The following is a 23,474-nucleotide window of genomic DNA, read 5'->3' as shown; positions in this document are numbered from 1 at the left end:
GTCTGAGATATCACATAAGGAGGCACCTAAGGTAACTCCTGACAGATGATGGGCACCAGGTAAAGGCTGGTTTCCTTCTTTCACACTCTCAGAGCTAAAAATGGCATCAGGCACCCAGTAAGCTCTCTTTGGATACTCATGAAACGGTAAATGAATATTTTCATCGCTCTATAAAACAGACGTAATTGGGGCTTCCCTGGTGGCGCAGTGGTTGAGAGTCCGCCTGCCGATGCAGGGGACACGGGTTCGTGCCCCGGTCCGGGAGGATCCCACATGCCGCGGAGCGGCTGGGCCCGTGAGCCATGGCCGCTGAGCCTCCGCCTCCGGAGCCTGTGCTCCGCAATGGGGGAGGCCACAACAGTGAGAGGCCCGCGTACCGCAAATAAATAAATAAATTAATTAATTAAAAAAAAAAAAAGACATAATTGCACGATTCTGTAGATTCTACCAGCCACAGAGCTTTCTGAAATTTTTGCCTGGGAATCTAGAATTTCACTTTATACTGAAGCAGCATTTTATTTTATTTAAACGTAACCAAATGCCTTCAGGTCAATTCGTGGTATCATTTTCTGAACCAATTATAGATCATTGCAAGTCAGTGGAATTTAATAAGAAAAGACAGAACCAGAGTTAAAGCTGCTGACTAACTTCTTAGTAACTCTCCCAGAATTGTGTCACCTTTAAGACATTTTAAATCATAGACCCAAAAAGAAGTGTTTTCAGTTACTTGCAATGTTAATATCTAAAAACCCTAATTCTATGCCTGCTTCTCATGACCATTGCCAAATAACACATATTCCAAACGTTAGTTAAAATAAGATTTTCCATGGCCTTAGTTTGAAAACTGGATTTCTCTGGGAAGTTAATGTTGACAAAGTAAGGTTGACAATTGTAAGAGAATTTTCAGATCCACTGTTTCTCTAGAGAGTTCTAGGAACCAAATAAAGATTTCTTCTGGGGTTTTTTCTAATCTTCAGAAGTAAGGCCATGAACCCAGTGACCCTGAGAATGTTTTCAGTCTCTGTAATTCTCTTTAGAATTCTTATCCTACATGCTGTAATTTGTGTGTTTAAGTAAAGCATCATGGGATTATAAAGATATATAATTTAGGGTGTATAATTTCACATAGAGTGACCCCTTACCAAAAGGCTTAAAATTGGATCCTCGGGGCAGGACTCTGCCATAGAGCACAGATGGATGTGGACAGAAAAACCGTCTCTGTGATCTGAAGACACTTCTGCCCACTTCATACCACCATCAGATTTTCATATCCCGTATTTGCAATAGACAAGGGAAACCATCACAGAGAAGAGTTAAGCCGCGTGTTTTAACCCAAATTCTAGTTTCCTGTAAATCAGTGGGTTTGTGCCTCTTTTTTAGATATCAGTGTATCTGAGGAACATGACACGTTTGCATCACGGAGGGGGAGGTACTCACCATGGCCAAGAGTGTCAGCAATGGGACCCAGGGTCTTTTTCCCTTCCTCCCCATTGTGAATCACTGCCATGGTGTGTCACGCGATCCAAAGCACATTTCTTGCTCTTGTGCACATCTGGCATGAATGTCATCCCTGAGACTTTTATTCAACACATTTTTAGTGAGCACTTTCTATGGGCCTGACATATTGACCACAGACATCTTTAGACTTCCTGCTCTGGTTCTTAAGATAGTAGGAAAGGGCTATCGAAAGGAAGGTAAGAATCTGTAAATGAATATGCTCGTGCATGTGTACACTAATAAGCGAAGCAGGCCAAGTGGACGGTCTGTCCTTGTCCAAACGAGATAGATGCTCTCAGCTGTAACAGCTTTCTGTGTCAGAAGTTAAGCCTGGTTTTACACCACATCTTCCTATTTGCAGGCAAAATATCCCAAAGTCTGAGTGTTGACAACTTATTAGAAAATTTTTTCAACGCTGTCAACCAAACATAATGCATTTCTGCTTGTAACCTTTGGATATAGTGGGAGCTGTATAAGAAATCAAGGTGGACAAGTCCTTTCCACGTAAGAAACATCCCACTGCCTCTCGTGGCTCCAGTTATGCCAAAGAAATCACTCTGTATTCTTATATGGAGTTGTCGTGATATACTGAGGACGGTCAAGGAATGTGTTACCAGGTTAAAGACAGTCCTTGAGCATAAGATTCAATTACTTAATTTCATGTAATTGAGATCTCTAATAGAGCATTTTTCACCCTCAGCGTAAAAATATTTATTAACTGTCATCATCCCTGTACTTAGAGTCTGTTTTTCCCTTTCTACAAAAAGCTTCCGGGCTTCCCTGGTGGCGCAGTGGTTGAGAGTCTGCCTGCCGATGCAGGGGACACGGGTTCGTGCCCCGGTCCGGGAAGATCCCACATGCCGCGGAGCCGCTAGGCCCGTGAGCCATGGCCGCTGAGCCTGCACGTCCGGAGCCTGTGCTCCGCAACGGGAGAGGCCACAGCAGTGAGAGGTCTGCATATCGCAAAAAAAAAAAAAAAAAAAAAAAAAAAAAGCTTCCATCATTGTCAGAAGACACGCTTACTCATGGCTAAGCCCCTCTGTTAAGCTTGGTAGTTATGTAATTAAACATCACCTGGAAAACGATGCTTCTTCATATGTAAGCGTTCAGAATTCTCTAAATGAAGCCCTCTTTTTATTTTGTATAACATTTTAACATTTCAAAGGCTTTCCCGTCCGTCATACCATTATGTGCCTCTGCCTTAAGATAGTCTATAAATAACTCACACGTCCTATAAAATTTTAAATGGAGCCCATGTGTGCAAGATCAAGGTGTTTTCACTCAAGTTTTGTATGGGTGCTTTGAAATACTCTACCCTCACAAAAGGAGACAGCATCCCCATGCCTTTGCTCACGCTGTTGATTCCACCAGAATGGTCCTTTCTCCCAAACCCACGTGTCATTCAAGGTTCGAACCTAACGCGCTCTTTCCCTCTCTGAGCGTTTTATACTTGGCGATGTACCAACCGTACATCCCACTCTGGCTTGTCCTACTCTGTGTGCCTGCCTCCCCTCCCGTAACACCTTGTACATCCCTCAGAGGAGGAGCTTTTCCTGAGTGCCTTCACTCGTTGGCTTAGTTGAAGCCCTTGGTTAAGAGTTGTTTAGGGGAGGGTTGTCGGAACAACTAGGGCGTCTCAACGAACAGAGCTCAGTGTTAGATTGACATTTGGAAGTCAGACACACCTGGTTTTGATTCTCATGTCAATCGAATACCAGCTGTGTGACCTTGGACAAGTTACTCAACCTTTCCGAGTCTGTTTCTTCATCTAAAATTATGGTAATAAAGCATTCTTCAGAAAGAAGAAAGGAGAAGTATCAGTGAGAAGGCACTTACAGGAGGCTGGTATAGCTCCTGGTACATAGTGGGTTGAATGTCAGTGACTCCTTTGTTGTTTTAATCATTCTTCACCTTCCTGCCCCTTCTCCCTCATCCATCCAACCTTGTAGCTGGGACTTGACTCGCCTTCCCGGATGCCTGCGCCAGGAGCTAGGCTTTAGAGTCTAATCCATTTGAAGTCAGAGCCTGTCTCTGTGTCTCAGTAGATATGGAGCCATCGACAGATGACTTGGGTGATTTGAGACTCAGTTTCCTCAATTCTTAACTGAGGATACTAAAACTTAACGTCACACAGTGTTGTTCAGAGCATTAAATGAGCAAACATATGTAAAGGATCTCGAGCATTGCCAGAACATGGTAAATATTCAAGCGTCGAATGAATCAAAACCACTATAGAGATAACTGTAAACAGTTTTGAGCTGGTTTCAGACAGAGATGAAGCCTGAACTAAAAAGAGTACCAGCAAATCTGTACTTTCTGTAAATATCAACAGTGAATTAGAGAATTTCAGTTAAGCTGGGGATGTGACGTTTTATATCACCAGAATTTAGAGGTTTGAAAACTATAAAGTATTTGCCCAAACCTAAAATTTTGATGCATTTCCACATTATAGTTAGTGTCTTTGGACATTCCTGTCCAGCTGGCTGATGCTAAAGCTGAAAGTAGTTCTGAAGGTCCACCCAATGCCCAGAGCATCCTTCTTCCCAAGTTCTTCTCTGCCCCTCAAAGTGAACAGGCTGTTATTTCCAAGACATTCCCACAGGACTGCACCAGAAGAGAATCCACACTCCCTGGCTTCTTACCTCTGGGCCAGAGGTTGGAAAACTTTTTCTTTAAAGGGCTAGATAGCAAGGCTTTGGGGGCCACATATAGTCTCCGTAGAATATTCTTTGTCTTCTTTATTGTTACCGTTGTTTTAAATAATCCTTTAAAAATGTAAAAGCCATTCTTCAAGAAAAACAGGCCACAGATCAGACTGGACCCACCAACAATAGTTTGCAGACTCTAGACCAGCGGTCCCCAACCTTTTTGGCACCAGGGACCGGTTTTGTGGAAGACAATTTTTCCACGGACCAGAGTGGGGTGGGGTGATGGCTTGGGGATGATTCAAGTGCATTATATTCATTGTGCACTTTATTTCTATTATTATTACATTGTAATATATAATGAAATGATTATACAACTCACCATAATGCTGACAGGAGGCGGAGCTCAGGTGGTAATGAGAGCGATGGGGAGCGGCTGTAAATACAGATGAATCTTCACTCTCTCACCCGCCGCCCACCTCCTACTGTGGGGCCTGGTCTGTGCCCTGGGGGTTGGGGACCCCTGCTCTAGACCACTGAAGGGAGGGAGGAGTGAAGTGGTTTTGAAACCTTGATGAACTAATGCCTTCCTCTAAGTAAAGGAAAATACACTTGCAACAGTTTCTTTTAATATGAAAGCAATGTAACATTGTAGGGGAGGAAAAAGTTTTCTCGACCCTCCTCACGTCCCTGGCTGAGTCTGAAAATTAAACCAACAAAGACAGATTAACAAGAGAAGAGCACACACGTTTGATCGAACTTTTACCTGTACATGGGGACCTTCACAAGAGAATGAAGACCTGAAGAAGTGACCAGAGCAAGAAGAGCTTATACCCTTTAGACAAAGAAACAGTAAATTTGTAAAGAATTGACAAGACAAAGGGTTTGGGCTGAGAGTAGTAAATGGTGAAGTAACTAGGAAGTTAAGAGTTATTTTAAGAAGGTTTGCCGTAAAAAAAGAAAAAGAAATAATGCCATTTGCAGCAACATGGATGGACCTAGAGATTGCCATATTGAGTGAAGTAAGTCAGACAGAGAAAGACAAATATATGATATCATTTATATGTGGAATCTAAAACAAGGGTACAAATGAACTTATCTACAAAACAGAAATAGAGTTACAGATGTAGAAAACAAACTTATGGCTATCAGGGGTAAGGGAGGGAGGGATAAATTGGGAGACTGGGATTGACATATACACACTACTGTATATAATAAAATAGATAACTAATAAGGACCTACTGTATAGAACAAGGAACTCTACTCAATACTCTGTAATGGCCTATATGGGAAAACAATCTAGAAAAGAGTGGATATATGTATATGTATAACTGATTCGCTTGGAAACTAACACAACATTGTAAATCAACTATACTCCAATAAAAATTTTTTTAAAAAAATAACATTTCATTATAGTAATAAAATACACCCAAATATGACCGCCGCATTGCAGAATTACAGATGAGATTGCTTTCTTTATAGCTTTTTTATTTTCTGAGTTTTATATCATAAACAGGTAATTCTTTTATCATTAAAGAAAGGTTTGTTTGTGCAGAGTTCTAGGTCCCAAATCCTAGTGTCTGATGATGAAGAGGACTTTCCTCCTCCTGGTCCAGGAGGGGGCTTTTCACATGGGAACGTTACGACCTGTTTCAGGGAAGAAGGGTGAGGTGGGAAGAGTCAGAGGGACGTTCCTGCTTCTGCCGTTTTTAAAAAGAGTGCTTGAGCTTCAGATATTTAATATGCCACGATGCCATAGTTTGGGGTAGCTGTCCTGAACCCCATCAACATTAAGCTAGTACTTTTACTTCTATGGTACAACTATATTTTCTAGTCGGTTTTTTAGTCACTTTGTAGTGGGACCTCATCTCACTGCTGTTTCCCATTGGAAACTGATGAGGAACATAGGAAAGCAGATGGCGCACAGACTGTCGAAATGAAAAACACAGAAGAAAGAGCTGCGTGAAAGAAATATTTAATCATAACATGAAAAGCTCCTAGTGGCAACTTTTCCATTATGTTAAATTTCATTCATTTCTATGCATTCTGGGTATGAGTTTAAAAACAGAGGTGGTAACTTTCCATCTTAATGCCCGTCTCCCATGGGGTGTTGGTTTTGTCTCTTGCAGGACTATGATTTGAGCCAGCTCCAGCAGCCTGATACCGTGGAGCCAGATGCCATCAAGCCGGTCGGAATCCGACGGTTGGATGAGAGACCCATCCATGCTGAGCCCCAGTACCCGGTTCGATCTGCAGCCCCGCACCCTGGGGACATCGGTGACTTTATTAATGAGGTGCAAAGAGAGACTCACTTTTTTTTATAAGGGTGTTCATTTTATGCTAACAGTTAGTACTATGGAGACCACAAGTTGCTGGGAATACAGCTATGTAGTTCATTAAAACACAATTCTTTTTCCTAACTTTATGCAAAAGGAAATGTGGCTTCAGTAACAGAACAGATGAGATGGCTTTGGTCAGCCCAAAAGAGACGGATCAACTAATGTTCTGCATTTGTAAATGACATCCGTATATATTATCAGTATTAGTCACACTCTCTCCAAAAGAATTTTTTCCCTAGATTACAAGTAATAAATAGGCTAACGATATTATAGTGAATTCTAATTTCAGTTATTAACACCGATACATGTAATAAGAGTTCACTTTCATTTTCCTCACACTGTACCCTTTGAATGCCACAAATGGTGAGAATTCAGTGCCTACCCAACGAGAGGTCCATCATATGAGATTAACAGGAAGAGCAGCTAAATTAAATATTATGTAAGTGATTTAAATACTTGTCTAGTTGAGGAGTTTTAAGAGCTTCTGCAAGAGGCAGCTAATTCTCTGTTGAATACAACAGATATGATTTCCACTGTCAAAATTATTACGGTATTCTCTTATTTCATTACTGACCAAGAGTTCTGCTACACTTAATCCTTAAGTTTTGGAGTCAGATGATTTATACTGCTTCTTTTGATCATGTCTACAGTTTTACTGCAATTCTTTTTTTTTTTTTTTTTTTTTTTTTTTTTTTTTTGCGGTACGCTGGCCTCTCACTGTCGTGGCCTCTCCCGTTGCGGAGCACAGGCTCCGGACGCGCAGGCTTAGCGGCCATGGCTCACGGGCCCAGCCGCTCCGCGGCATGTGGGATCTTCCCGGACCGGGGCACGAACCCGTGTCCCCTGCATCGGCAGGTGGACTCTCAACCACTGCGCCACCAGGGAAGCCTTGCAATTCTTCTTTCGAATTTTTATTGTTAGTATAAGAAAATGATACATATTGATATTGATCGCGAATATATGGCAGGGCCTGTGTTCTCTGGCCAGATCCTCCCACTCAGAATCTCCAAGATTAGAATTGGTCTCAGTGCCTTACAAAGTGGAAAGCATCTGTTGTATATATTGCCTTCAGTCTCGTGCAGATAAGACTCATTTCCTGGGCTTCCTTGAAATAGTTGTATATTACATCTACATAATCAATCTACCTTAGATTTTTAGATGCTCTTATAGTTTGTAGGAAAAGTTTTGAAACAAAATTAGCTTATCTGTCTTTACAATATTCATTACTATCTATTCCTAAAATACATGCTACTTTTTGAACTTATCTGTTCACTTCTGTTAAATTGGTAATGGGTTAATTTGTAGTAGACACGATTTAAAAGCTGATAGAAGGCAAAAACAGGATGCTGGTAACTCCTTTATGTACAAAAATATGCCCCGACTTTTCCAGATTACTTATATACATATAGGCCTGGTTAGGGGAATTAGCAGGAATATATATGATATAAATATAATATATATTATATAAAACATATATATTATATAAAATATATTTATATATATATATATATATAACTAGATATTTTTGAATATATAAGAGTGCCTGATGATTTTACTTCTGATGATTTTACTTCTAATTTAGCTTTCGTCATTACAAGAAATTATTTATTCCTGTGGTTGTCAGGTTTCAAGATATAGTGAACCTTTGACTGTAGGTGTAGGCACTGGATTTTTTTCAAGCAAGATTTCTGGCTTTGGTGTAATTCAGCAAATACTTACCTGAATGTTTCTGCCAGTCCCTGAAGTGTCACTGTTCCGTGGGCTTCCATCCCATCCAGGACACTCTGCTTTTCTCGTGATAAAATTCAAGCACTAAGGGTCATTTCTAAGGCTGTCTGTAATCTGATTCCTGCCCTCTCTTCCCTCCACATTCCCTTTCTGTGCTGCAGCCCCCTGAACTATTTGTAGTTCCTCAAAAGCATCACACGTTTAACTATAACTTTTGCAAAGCCCTTCCTTCTTGACCTTCAGTGAGACACTCATTTAGCCTTCAGATTCAACTCAAGCGCCCCTTCTCTGTGAAGCCCCTTTGATACCCCTGGGAAGGTTACAAGACTCTCCCTCACCATGGGGTGTCACTGTTAGTATTTATTTCTTCCTTATGAGTGCGTCCATTCTCTCTGAAACGGGGGCCATTTCCCGTTCTTCTTTGTGTAACCTAAACATCTACTATGTTGCATAACTCTTAGATTCTGTTGTTTCAAGGAATTCAAGGACTGTGGCGGGCGTGTAGGGCATGCAGCCATGAGCATCACCCATCTGCATTTGGCTGGGATTCACTGGGGCCCATGTCTAGAGGCTTTCGCTCTCACTGGTGCCCATTACATTCAGGAAGTGAGGATATTGGCCGTTCCAAGTTGTGTGTTTTGTGTACCTTGTGTTTGTGTCTGGTGCGTTCACTCATTTTTTTGTTTTTTTTAACATGACTGGATTTTCTTCAGTAGAGAGAGGAGAGTATCTAGTTAGTAAGGTTCGGTTGCCCAACCCTTCTAATGCCACAGTAGGAAAAGGTACACAGTAGGAATTTCCGTTTGGAATTGCCTTTTCCTAAAACAGCACCCAGGTACACAGTCTATAAAGTGGCTGGAGGTCGTAGCAAACATGCGTGAGTACATATATGAAGAAGTTTGTTCTGAACAACTGACTTGCCGATTAACTTCCAGAATACAACCCATTCATACTCTGAAAATTGTCTGCATTTGTTAGAAATGGCTCATTTGGAAATCATCTTGAGCTTGGTTTAAGGATTATTCATTTACCAGATAACTACCGAATATCTATGGTGTGTACATCCTGTGCCAGTGATGTGTAGATAAGACATTAGACAGAGATTCTCTCTGTGTGAGTTCCCTGCGCTGCTGCTAGCGTGATCTCTGTGCCAGGCAAACGTTCCAGTATCTGAACTCTTACTTTGCCAGGCAGAGGACACCCATTAGATCTGGTTCTTATTAGGTGGTCCAGCTTCATCTCAGGCCCCTCCCCTACCTGCATCCTACAGGCCAGCAACAGAGAACTCTACTTGTAATTTCTTCTCAGCTTGTGATTCCATGCCAGCACCAGTTCCCACAGTGTTTTTCCTGCCTGGAGTGTCCTTTGCCCTTTTTCTAGATATTAGTTAAGTCCTTACCAGACCAAGAAGGGTCAGGGACACAGAGTATGGGTGGGCACCATCCTGCGACATCCCAATGTACCTAGAACTCGCCTCCCTCCATGACTCCTATCCCAAGCATCCCTTCTGCCTCCCCTCAGGGCCCTCCTGTGGTCCAGTGGAAGAGGTGTATCCCTGGGGAATCATTGTGGGGCTCACTGGTTCGGTGAGTACATGAACGGACAAAAGGATCACATTTGGAAATTATTCCCCAAATGGCTACTGAATCCTTGAAATTGAATGTGATTGTAAGGCAGAGGAATATGGAGTAGAAAGGGGAACCCAAAATCTATACCTAGAAATGCCCTACTTTTGGACACAGGAAAAAGAAAGTCTAAGGCGTTTAAGGTGTCACAGAAAACAGCTAAAAAGAGGGTCGAGGGATGTGATGGTCAGGTCTGTGGAAAAGTCCAAAGAGATCAAACTGTTCAAAGGCCTAAATCAGAGATTACATTCAGACTCACTGTGTAGATTCTTCCACCTAAGACACGCATTAAGACTTGTACAGTATCTTTCTATAATTGGACAGATAAAAATAAATACAGGTAAAGTTTTAAAAGTGGTTGCAGTCACCTAGAAAGAACTCAAGCACATTTTATAAATACACTTAAAATACAAACAGATTTCTTTATCCCCAGGTTTTATTTGGTTTAGCATAATACCGAATGTTCCAAAGGAAGAAGAATATAGTGGTGATTATAATTGGAGTGTGTTTACAGGTGTAAGGAATAGGTAAACGCATGAGAAATTTTTCTAGTTTGTTTATTTAAATAATAAATCTCAAAAATGATAGCGTTTCCAGATGGTAGGTAGGGTAAAACAAATCACACATTTTTGAATTTTAAACACAGAATTTCATTCTATTTTGAGATTTTTAAACAAGACCTTCAGATGGTGAAAAGTTGAAACAGTGTCATTTAATCTCAGCCCGACAGTAGATATTAGCATACCTCCAGTAACGATACTAATTCTGTATAGTTCTTTATCTCAGGAATCTAAAAACCAAGGACATATTTCTATTAAAGGACTGACTTTTGATTAATAGTATTAAAAAACTTATGGAAGGTGCTCCTGGAATACTTTGTTTAAAACTCCTGAAGTTTAAAATTGTTGCCTTTTTTCTCCTATTAATTAAATTTAACATGTTCTTTTAAAAATATCTTTGTCTTCTCCTACAAGAGTTAGGCGTTTTAGTTCAAATCCAGGTGCCTCATTTAACAGCTCTGTGACCTTGTACAAGGTCAAGGTCCTTGGACGTAACCACTTGGATTTCTAGTTTTCTTATTCATAAAATGGGGGTGAGAATAGACCCTTCTATTAAGATTGCAGTGAGGAATGAATAATAAAATCGATGTAAAGTGCTTGGTATAGTGGCTGTTGCATAGTAAAATCTCTTAATTATTATTAGTATTGTATTATCATTACAAGTTACTATTCAGGAGTAAAAACTTTCTACTGCCCTATATCTGTAAATAAAACAGATAGAAACCTCTCCTTTTCAAAAAAAAAAAAAAAAAAGCTTTCAGTAAAAATGAATTTCCCAGAAGGAGACATAGTCATGTTGGCGTTGGTAAGTCACAGAATTCCACTGTCATGTGATCATGGTATACTTTTATGTCCGCAGAGATTTTAAACCTAAATCCTAGCTTCTTCTGAAAGGTATAGATAGAAACATGAACGAGGTGCTGAGGAGAAAAAATTAAGCCCAGGACAACAGTACAAAGCTACCATCTAGAATACTTACTGGATGTCAAGCAGTGTTTTGGACAGCGGATATGAAATGAATACAACACCACCTCAGCAGAAAGGGATGTCACAATCTAGTGTAACCAAAACATGGCAATAAAAGTAAAGAGGACCAGAGAGACCACAGGAATTACTCTCGGTCATGGTTAGGGGAAAACTTCCAGGCAGCAGAAGTGACTTTTTTTTTTTTTTTTGCTGTATGTGGGCCTCTCACTACTGTGGCCTCTCCCGTTGCAGAGCACAGGCTCTGACGTGCAGGCTCAGCAGCCGTGGCTCACGGGCCCAGCCGCTCCGCGGCATGTGGGATCTTCCCGGACCGGGGCACGAACCCGTGTCCCCTGCATCGGCAGGCGGACTCTCAACCACTGCGCCACCAGGGAAGCCCAGAAGTGACATTTTTAACAGTGGATGGATGGAAATTAAATGAAAAAATATGAGATGGGACATTTTAAACAAAAGGAATCCCATTTCAGCTAGCAGGAAATGAATGCATAAGTAACATGGAGGTACACTAAGAACATGACTTTTTTAGGTTTGGGGAGATTTTGGTGAATAATTCAGTTATGGTTGCTGGAATTGAGAAGAGTTGCAACAGAAGAGGTGGGTGAACAGATTAGGTCCACTGAATGCTCCTCAGAGGGTTTTGACATCATCCTATAGCTTACTCTAACATCAGGCATCAGGCATTTGAGTAACACCTAGTTTTTTCCATGTCTGCAAACTTCATCTATGATGTACTTATTAAACTTTTAATCAATTGTAACTTTTTTTTAAATAAATTGTTTTAAAGTGCCTGTGCACCAATTAAAAATCATCTTGCATACACCTAGGGGGACTCCTCCCTTATTTTGGAAACACTGCTGTAGGGGATAGCAATCAGAAAGTTTTACTTGGCGTGGGGAGGATTGACATCAAATAATCAAATAACGTCTGAAAAAGGAACCAATAGTTGTTTGTAAGTAAGAAACAGGAATAGGGAATTCCCTGGCAGTCCAGTGATTAAGGCTCTGCGCTTTCACTACCGAGGGCCTGGGTTCCATCCCTAGTCTGTGAACTAAGATCTCACAAGCTGCACACCGCACCCCCCCCCAAAAAAGCAGGAATAGTCCTGGGGACAGGGAGACCAGTCAGGCCTTTGCTGTGGTCCAGGCAGGATATAATGATGACCTGAACTAAGGCGGTGGATTTGAGACAATAGAGGACTGGATGTAAGGGATCAATAGGACCTCTTTCCTCTTACCTCCTTCGTGTGTTCCCTCACCCAAGAATGTGGGTTTTTTATAGTCCCTATAGAAGCATGTCTCCATCCATAAAGCATGGGATCAGAAGTCTATAAATATAAGCTCAGCAAGAATTCAGCCAGGGCCACAGCTCTTTGATTTGACAGAGGCAGTTCACTATGGAAACTAGTTCAGATTTATCCAGAGTTCAAGCTCTGCCTGTCCAGGAAAGGTGAAACAAGCGCATCCTCTTCTAGATTTAGTCAAACCCAGGTAGGGAGAGAGAAACACATGCAGTTAGCTTGTAAATTTGGCAACAGCGTGTCACACATCATGTGAAGGGGTGTCCACACGTACAAATAAAGGAATCCCATAAGGGAGGACCAGAGCTCGTGTGCCCCGCCTCCCACTCCCAGATTTATCGGTACGTTCACCCTGGTTGCCGGCCTGTCACCATCAGTTTCTCAGGACTTGACTATGAACTTTTTAGAATTACCAGAATACTACCCGGAATTGATATATAATGCCTCAGCCGGAACAGTCATATTTTATTCTCGGATACAAATCAGTGCGCTCCAAGTGGAGGGGACTTAAAGTTCTTAACCTTCAGCCTAGAAAGACGGCTCTTGCCTAAGAATTCTTGAAAACTTCACTGGGTTTTGCTCTTTTGTAATCATGAAAACCTGAGGCAGTGTTTGATGTTCTGGCTAGCACAGTGACCTCTCAGGGGTTTTATAGCCTGAACCCCTTTTTTAAAAAAGAAGTAAAGCATAGATTCAACAGCTATCAGAATGACCAGAAAGTCAGGGCAGGAGATTAAAAAAATTTTTAAGAAATATTTTTGAGAACCTCGGTGGTGAGTATGGAGCTGGATTCTCACCAGTGTTATATTTGTTTTAAGGAAATTAATTAGGTGGCATAGACATTTGATGAAGAGTCTTGGGCCCTTTAACACACTGGTGAAGACCAGGGAGCGTCTAGCATTTATTTTAAGTCACAGGAAGCACAGGCCATGGTTTTCATCTCCAGGGAATCCAGGCACACATGATGCCCTGCCATTGACCCTTTCAAGTTCGTCTTCACCTTTCCGTATTTCCAGTTTGGTGCTGATGCCATGATTCACATATCTTCTGTATTTCAGGATCCAGGCAGAAGGAAAACTTTCCTCTGCGGCAGGCTCTTCTCCTGGCAGAGGGGGAAAGGCGAGGGGACTGGTGGAAGCATGTTAGACTCTTCGAGTCTCCTCCACGCAGCTGCTTCCATCCATTGGCCAACGCCAGTCGGGTAGCCAAGCCTGACAGTGGGTTAGGGAAGTCAGCTGGCTCCAGAGAGGCACTTGTGGTGCTGCGGGCGTGTGATCCACCCACAGGGAGAGGATGGTGAATCACTGAGGACAGTAACACAATCTACCACAAAAAGAAATTAGGAATTTTGAGAAATTGGGAGTTTGCAGTTCTCCGTCTTAACAGAATTGCCCTGTAGCTTATTCCGTAAATATGATCAAGAAACTCCTATCCAAAATTATTTGTGTTTTATATACTGAAGTAGTTCAAGGAAGACTTGTTTTATTTTACTTTACACAGGCATGTCTGGGTTATAGTCTACCTGAGAAGAGGAACAGTGGTGTTTAATTAAAGGTTAGGATTGTTGGTGAGACAGACTTTGGGATGGGGAAGCAGTAGGGTGTACTTTTCTTTCTGGTTTTTGATTGAAGTCCAGCAGCTGCCATTTTGTTTCTAAAATGCTATGTCTTCACATCTATTTTTCTTTTTTTCAAATTCCAAAGCAAGAATCTTTTTCTCTAACCTTAAAAATTAAAAAAAAAAAAAATCACTAATATTCCTTGAGCTCTAACAAGTGCCAGACACTGTGGTGAGCCCTTGGGTCCCTTTATTTTATTTGGTCTCCGTAATGATCCTATTACTGTGATTACAGTTGCAGATGAGGAAATGAAGCTGGTAGAGCTTAGCCCAGGTCCCACAGCTAGTACTGTGCGGAGCCGAAGCGTCGCCCCAGAGTCTGAGCTCTTAACCACTACGTGTGCTGACTCTGACCTTAATTTTCATGCCCTTTTCCCTCTCCCTCCTCCTGTCTACTGATAAAAACCATATATGTACTCATAAAACACATGTGGATTGGAAGGACTGATCTAAAGATGGACAGTTCATCACGTCTTGGATGAGTGAAGCCACCATAAGCCCACCGGCATTTTTTTTTAAGTCTTTATTGGACTATAATTGCTTCACAATACTGTGTTAGTTTCTGTTGTACACCAAAGTGAATCAGCTATATGCATACATATGTCCCCATATCCCCTCCCTCATGAGCCTCCCTCCCATCCTTCCTATCCCACCCCTCTAGGTCATAGGAAAGCACCAATCTGATCTCCCTGTGCTATGCGGCTGCTTCCCACTAGCTATTTTACATTCGGTAGTGTATGTATGTCGATGCTACTCTCACTTCGTCCCAGCTTCCCCCTCCCACCCTGTGTCCTCAAGTCCATTTTCTATGTCTACATCTAAGAGTTGTGGGAAAAGAGAATGATTGTTTGGAGACTAACATTGGTATATCTTGGACTTACTAGAATGGAAGTGGGAAAAAAATAGAGAAAAAAATACTTAGTATTTTTAGTATAAAAAAATACTTAGTATGTGGCAAAAAGACATAGTATTAAATCTTTAAAGTTTTGTAGAGCATAATTATGAATTACGATAGCTTCAGATACATGAGTTATGTATAAAGAAAGCATCTTTTTGCAGGAGTTAAGTGTATTGATAAGCATTTCATTGATTCTTATTTTTCCAATTCTTTTTAAGAGCCATGTATACACATATTACTTTACATTGGCAGGATCCTCTTCCTCAATGTTTATACTATGTATTGATACTGGATCATGACGTTTCTAAAGCCTGTGGGAGCTAGAAGTCACTCCGTTCTTAAAAAATAATACCTGATCACAATTTATCAATTAATTTCACATTTTATGTTCTGTTGAGAACATAAATGATTTAGTGAATAACTTTCCTTGTATTGTAATCACTTCTGGCCCATCTTCTTTCTTCCTTTGACATCTTTCCAAACTTATGTCAAATAGAATGCCACTTCCTCCTTGGACACGTAGCTCTCATCGCCGGTCGAAGTTTGTTTTCAGCATTCTGATAATTTTTGTCTAGACTTCATAGTTTGGGTACTTGTTTATCATTTATTTCATACTACAATAACGTCTGTTATGCTAGACTGTAAGCTTACAGAGGGCAAGGATCATATGGCACTCATTTCTATGTCTCTCTTTTTGCCTTGCCTATAATTCCTTTTAAGCCAGTCTGTTGTCAGAATCCTCTGACTGACCCTACATAGATTAGGGTCCACATACCACATGATTTCATAGCCTTCTGTATTATTTCATGTAACTTACTCTTCCAGTAATTATTCAAAACTGGTCTTGCCCGATGTACTGTTACAGGAATGCATCACCAGACTTCATTTAGGGTCTTCCCCCTCACAGCTTCAGGCAGTTGGCCATTCATTTCTGTCACCTGTCAAACGCATTCTCCAATGAACCCTGTCCCGTGGTATGTTTCGGCCTCACTGGGCTAGACTCCTTAGGGTTCTTTCTTCGCAGAGGAAAAGACAACAGTTAGTTTTTGTCTAACTTTCAAACATGGTGATAATCCCAGTTTCTCTGGGTTGCAAATGCGGTGGTCTGCAGGTGGAAACTTAAAAACAAGTGTTTGATGCCACGGGACCACTAGCGTCTGCTTGTGGAGTTGCTAATTGTAACCCTCTCTTCATCCTTTTCTTGTCTTCCAAACTGCAGGGCCTTAAAGCTGCTGACAACGATCCCACAGCTCCGCCGTATGACTCCCTCTTAGTGTTTGACTATGAAGGCAGTGGTTCCACGGCCGGGTCCTTGAGCTCCCTGAACTCCTCCAGTAGTGGAGGCGACCAGGATTATGACTACCTGAACGACTGGGGGCCCCGCTTCAAGAAACTCGCCGACATGTACGGTGGAGGTGATGACTGAACTTCAGGGTGAACTTCGCTTTTGGACAAGTACAAACAATTTCAACTGATATTCCCAAAAAGCATTCAGAAGCTAGGCTTGAACTTTGTAGTCTACTAGCACAGTGCTTGCTGGAGGCTGTGGCAGAGGCTGTAAACCAGTTTGGGCTCAGAGGGAATATCAGTGATCCAATACTGTTTGGAAAGACACTGAGCTCAGTTACACTTGAATTTTACAGTACAGAAGCACTGGGATTTTATGTGCCTTTTTGTACCTTTTTCAGATTGGAATTAGTTTTATGTTTAAGGCTTTAATGGTACTGATTTCTGAAACGATAAGTAAAAGACAAAATATTTTGTGGTGGGAGCAGTAAGTTAAACCATGATATGCTTCGACACGCTTTTGTTACAATGCATTTGCTTTTATTAAAAATACGGAATTAAAGAGACAAAACCACTCATGGAGCAATTTTATTATCTTGGGGGATGAGACCATGAGATTGGAAAATGTACATTACTTCTAGATTTAGACTTTAGTTTTTTTTTGTTTTTTTTTTTTTCCACTAAAATCTTAAAACTTATGCAGCTGGTTGCAAATAAAGGGAGTTTTCATATCACCAATTTGTAGCAAAATTGAATTTTTTCATAAACTAGAATGTTAGACACATTTTGGTCTTAATCCATGTACACTTTTTTATTTACTGTATTTTTTCCACTTCACTGTAAAAATGGTATGTGTACATAATGTTTTATTGGCATAGTCTATGGAGAAGTGCAGAAACTTCAGAACACGTGTATGTATTATTTGGACTGGATTCAGGTTTTTTGCATGTTTATATCTTTCGTTATGGATAAAGTATTTACAAAACAGTGACATTTGATTCAGTTGTTGAGCTGTAGTTAGAATACTCAATTTTTAATTTTTTAATTTTTTTTATTTTTTATTTTCATTTTTGTTTGGGGAGGGAGAAAAGTTCTTAGCACAAATGTTTTACATAATTTGTACCAAAAAAAAAAAAAGGAAACATAAGAAACGAAAGGGGTGGCCTGACACTGGTGGCACTACTAAAGTGTGTGTTTTTTTAAAAAAATGAAAAAAAAAGCTTTTAAACTGGAGAGACTTCTGACAACAGCTTTGCCTCTGTATTGTGTACCAGAATATAAATGATACACCTCTGACCCCAGCGTTCTGAATAAAATGCTAATTTTGGATCTGGTGACTGGTTTGAACTTTTTCTTTTCTACTTGAGCTGCTTTGAATGTTGCAAAGATCCAGGTCCTGGAGTTGCGTTGAGAACCGTAGTACAAAAGCGTGTATTAGTTCTTGCACTGTTCACCACTGAAAGCCTTAGCGTGGCAGCCGTGTCCAGTGGGCAGCAGAGAGAACCACTGTGGATCTTCTCATCATAGAAGAAAAACATCGAGTGACACAAGAATAGACTACACTGAAGGTGGTATACAAATCAAATCCTTAAGTTCAGTGAACTTTGTGTCATTCCTAACATCCTTTATGCCCTTCTGCTCGTGCTTGTGGTTACAACTGACTCCAACGGGCCTTTCCCACTAGAGCACCAGTTTAAAGAAAAGCTCACTAAAAAGGGCTAGAGCTGGCCCTGGAAACTGCAGCGGATGCCAGGAATTCCCAGGCAATCTGTTGAAGCCATTGTTTGATGTATCTAGTGAAATACACTTTGGTCTGACTTCTATTCATTGACTGGACCTTTTTTTCCCCCCAGCTTTATTAAAGAGGTATAACTGACAAAATTTTGTATATTTGAAGTGTACGATGTGATGACTTGATATACGTATACGTTGTGAAATGATTTCCACAATCATGTTATTTAATGAATCTATCACCTCACATAGTTACCCTTTTTGTGTATGTGTGGTGAGAACACTTAAGATCTACTCTCTTAACAGACTTCAAGCACATAGTACAGTAGGAACCTGATGTAGTCACAGAGGACAGAAAAGCAAAACCACCTTACTCAGTTCTGTAAAACTGTTCAGTGTCATACTATGATTCATAAATGGATTTTAAGAGACTTGAAAAAATTCTCACTCTATTTTCCTGTATCCCTCATGATCGTTATCTCACTACATATGCTTATGTTGTACACTTTGAAAAAAACTTACACAATATACCTCCTCTAATTAACTCCATGTGGTTTTTTGCTTAACTTAAAGATAATTTTATATTAGTGAAATTTACTTTTCTATTGATTCACTCTGTAAGCAATAGTTTCTTGTGACTTTTCTAATCATTGAATGCCAGACCTTACCTCTGGGAACTTTCATAATGAAACTTACTAATTTGCTAATTGGAATCGTCTTTTTTTTTTAATGGATTTTTAGACTGCACCTCTGTGCTGCTGTACATCCAAATGAAAACTGAACTATCTTCTTAAATTCAAATGTTGCAACATTTAAAATTCGCAGCACTCAGGTAAACAAATATAATTACTTTCTTTTTTTAAATTTTATTTATTTTTGGCTGTGTTGGGTCTTCCTTAATGCGCTCAGACTTTCTTTAGTTGCAGTGAGCGGGGACTACTCTTCGTTGCGGTGAGCAGGCTTCTCAATGCAGTGGCTTCCCTTGTTGCGGAGCATGGGCTCTAGGCGTGCAGGCTTCAGTAGTTGTGGCGCACAGGCTTAGTTGCTCCACGGCATGTGGCATCTTCCCAGACCAGGGATCGAACTCGTGTCCCCTGAATTGGCAGGTGGATTCTTAACCACTGTGCCACCAGGGAAGTCCCCCAATTACTTTCTTATGGTTGATGTTCAGTCACAGACTATCTCTAACACAGGCATACATTGTTCTATTGCCCTTTGCTTTATTGCGCTTTGCAGATACTGCATTTTTATACAAAATGAAGGTTTGTGGCAACCCTGCGTGGAGCACATCTATCATGCCATTTTTACAACAGCATTTGCGTAACTGCTTGTTTCTGTGTCACATTTTGGTAATTCTTGCAATATTATAAACCCCCCACCAGCATAAAAGATTATTACTCACTGAAGCCTCAGATGATGGTTAGCAATTTTTTAGCAATAAAGTATTTTTTAATTAAGGTAAGTGCATTTTTTTTAGACATAATGCTGATGCCTACTTAGTAGACTACAGTATGGTGTAAACATAACTTTTTTTTTTTTTTGCGGTACGCGGGCCTCACTGTTGTGGCCTCTCCCGTTGCGGAGCACAGGCTCCAGACGCGCAGGCCCAGCGGCCATGGCTCATGGGCCCAGCCGCTCCGCGGCATGTGGGATCTTCCCGGACCGGGACACAAACCCGCGTCCGCTGCATCGGCAGGCGGACTCTCAACCACTGCGCCACCAGGGAAGCCCTAAACATAACTTTTATGTGCACCAGGAAACCAGAAAAAATTTGTGTGGCTCTATAGCGATATTCACTTTATTGTAGTGGTCTGTAACTGAACCCTCAATATCTCTGAGGTATGCTTGTGTGTGTGTGTGTATATATATATATATATATATATATATATATATATATATATATACACACACACACACACACAGACATATATATATAAATTTTAAGCACTAATAATAAGCATTTTATATATACACAATCAGTAAATGTAAACATAGTATTTTTCAAAACTTCCCTTTTTTGCAGGAGTAATTCATGACTACATTTCCTTTGTGAAAATACTTTTTCAAATTTAAAAAAAACAGGAAACAGAAAGTAGAAGCCCCCTGCCCTGATACAGGAGGAACATCTGTTTAGCTATTTAATATATAATTTCTAGTCTTTTCCAAAAAAGCATTTTTACATATACCTTTCCATAAAGATTTTATTTTGTTTTGTTTTCATGAAAGTGGGATTGTACATTATGTATTTTCTGTAATTTGTCTTTTTCACTAGGAATGAATCTTGGAAATTTTTCCATATTAGTGTACATATCTACTTCATTCTTTTTAATTGCTACATATAGTATACCTTAATATGCACATAGAGTTTAACACTTTCCCAAGTCACTGGTCCCCAACCTTTTTGGCACCAGGGACCAGTTTCATGGGAGACAGTTTTTCCACGAATGGGGTGGAGGATGGTTTGGGAATGATTCAAGTGTATTACATTTTTTGTGCACTTTATTTCTATTATTATTACATTGTAATATATAATGAAATAATTATACAACTCACCATAATGCAGAATCAGTGTGAGCCCTGAGCTTGTTTTCACTTGCCACTCACTGATAGGGTTTTGACGAGCCTGCAAGCAATTGACATATTAAGGTCTCTGTGCAGTCAAACCTCTGTGCTAATGATAATCTGTATTTGCAGCCGCTCCCCAGCACTAGCATCACCGCCTCAGCTCCACCTCAGATCATCAGGCATTAGATTCTCATATGGAGCGCATAGCCTAGATCCCTCGCATGTGCAGTTCACACTAGGGTTCGCGCTCCTATGAGAATCTAATGCCGGTGGAACTCACGTGGTAATGCGAGCGATGGGGATCAGCTGTAAATACAGATGAAGCTTCACTCGCTCACCCGCCGCTCACCTCCTGCTGTGTGGCCCGGTTCCTAACAGGCCATGGACCAGTACCAGTCCTCGGCCCAAGGGTTGGGGACCCCTGTCCTAAGTAATTGGGTGTTTCCAACTTTTTCACTACTACAAACAACGCTGCAATCAGTAAACATCCTTCTGCCTGTCTCTTCGTATGTTAGATGCTTGGAGGTGGAATTGCTAGATTAAAGAATGTGAAGAGTAGTTAATTAAATATGGCTAAAATTATAAGTGTTTTAATGTTACTTCAAAGTGCCTTTTAGCTAAAAGATGATGAGGCTTTCTAAAAGCCAGCAACTTCCTTCTTTGGCAAAAGGATTTTATGCTGCTCAAAATAGTAACCACAAAATGTAAGATAATCTAGCCAAGGCCTTTTTCTTTTTTCTTTGGAAGGTAGCCTTTGAGTCAGGCCACAGTGCTAGTTTCAAATACTCTGTAAAATGACTGTAACTATGTAATGTAATAAAACCTTGAAGACTATATTTATGAACGTGGTTTATGGACCCCATCAAGAAACATGTTTTTCTAGGTCGTTTCTGGTGATTTGGATCACTTCTGCAACATTGCCAATAAAAAAACTTGCATACAAAGTGCTAGAATCTCTGTGAAGTGGGTTATTTTCCATGACAAAAATGTCTGCATTTTAAATTTTAATGAGACATGACCAAATTGCCCTAATAAACACTACACCAATTGACACTCCCAACAACAATCTATAGATCCTCATCTTCAACAATCTGAGACATTACACGTGTTTAAAAGTTTTGCCAATATGATACACAACATAAGATAAACTCATGCTAATTATGACTTTCCTGATTACTAATGAGATGGGTTGGTGATTTTTTTCTTACGTTTATTAGCCATTTGTGTTTCTTTGAATTGCCTATTTTTATTTCCCTATTGAATTACTTGGCTTTTTCCAATTGATTAGTAAGAACTTGTTACCTGCATTTTTTTTCCCGGTCTTTTGCTAGTCTTGTAAATTTGTCTATGGTGTTTTATGGACAAACACTTCATTTATGTGGTTTACTCTGTCAGTATTTTCAACCGTAGATTTTTGAGAGTGTCTTCTCACTTCCAAATTATAAAATTATTATCCTATGTTGTTTTCTGGTTTTTTATGGTTTTGCACTTATTTAGCTCTTTAATTTACCTGATAATTATTTTGTATGAGGTAGAAATCTAACTTTTAAAATCCTCTCTAGGGGCTTCCCTGGTGGCACAGTGGTTAAGAATACGCCTGCCAATGCAGGGGACATGGGTTCGAGCCCTGGTCCGGGAAGATCCCACATGCTGCGGAGCAACTAAACCCATGCGCCACAACTATTGAGCCTGCACTCTAGAGCCCGGACTCCGCAACAAGCGAAGCCACCGTAATGAGAAGCCCGCGCACCACAACCAAGAGTAGCCCCCGCTCACTGCAACTAGAAAAAGCCTGAGCACATTAATGAAGACCCAACGCAGCCAAAAATAAATAAATAACTTTCTAGATAACATGGTCTGTTTTCCAAACACCATTTGTTAACCCAATCATAACCCACCTTTATCATATACACAATTCCCATAGAAGTGTATGATTATTTCTAGACCATTTATTCTGATCATTTACTTAATCCCTGCACATTACTAGATCTTTATACTAGAATATAATTTCTGACAAGCCAGTCCACACAGTTCTTTCTTCTAATCAAAATTTTCTATATTCTTAATCTTTCTTTTGTACATTAATTTTAGAAACTTTTTGTCAAGTTCCATAACAAATTCTCTTGGAAATTTTATAGAGCTGTGAAGAGTTAATAGCTTCATCTATTCTCCCATCCAATACTATAATCTCTCTCGCTTTTCCGATTATATAGAGAGTTTTATTAAACATCTCATTTTATTACACTGTTTTATAATTTTTACTTCATTAGTGCAATCTACTTTTGCAGCATTTTTTTCAAATGATTCTTTTACTGCTGTATTGGAAATTTATCCACGTTTATTTATTTTTCTTGTTTCTAACTGTCACTTTACTCTTGTGTTATTTCTAATAGCTTTTTAGTGATTCTCTTGGATTTTTCTGATAGATAATCATTATTGCATACAATGAGGTTTTTTCCTTATTCCAAGATCAATACTAAGTTTATTTCCTGTGTAGTTAGTAATAATGTCAATCATAGCTTTTATTGTTTCTATCGATAGGATAGTTTTGTATATTTCATCATTATGTATAACATTTACTATAGGTATAGGTATATTTCATGGTATAGCTAGCTGACTTTGAGATTTTATGAGTGTCCATGTTGAATTTTATAAAATGCATTTCCTTCATCCACAGAGATACTAAAATATTAATCCA

General features: G+C 40.1%; 1 protein-coding gene across 2 annotated transcripts in view; it reads left to right on the top strand.

Moving 5' to 3' along the window:
• Window positions 1–17,813, top strand: part of CDH2 (cadherin 2) — a 213,874-nt gene extending 196,061 nt beyond the window's left edge. For both annotated transcript variants that reach the window (XM_060028838.1, XM_060028839.1), the window contains 2 exons: window positions 6,272–6,436; window positions 16,413–17,813. In XM_060028838.1, coding sequence (XP_059884821.1) covers window positions 6,272–6,436; window positions 16,413–16,619 — 372 coding nt within the window. In that variant the 3' untranslated portion in view covers window positions 16,620–17,813. The remainder of the gene's footprint in view (window positions 1–6,271; window positions 6,437–16,412) is intronic.
• Window positions 17,814–23,474: the final 5,661 nt, after the last annotated feature.

This window comes from Delphinus delphis, chromosome 13 (assembly GCF_949987515.2).
Source record: "Delphinus delphis chromosome 13, mDelDel1.2, whole genome shotgun sequence".
Taxonomy (NCBI): Eukaryota; Metazoa; Chordata; class Mammalia; order Artiodactyla; family Delphinidae; genus Delphinus; species Delphinus delphis.
The sequence above is the reverse complement of the archived record's forward strand: the minus strand, read 5'-3'. Positions and strand labels throughout refer to the sequence as shown.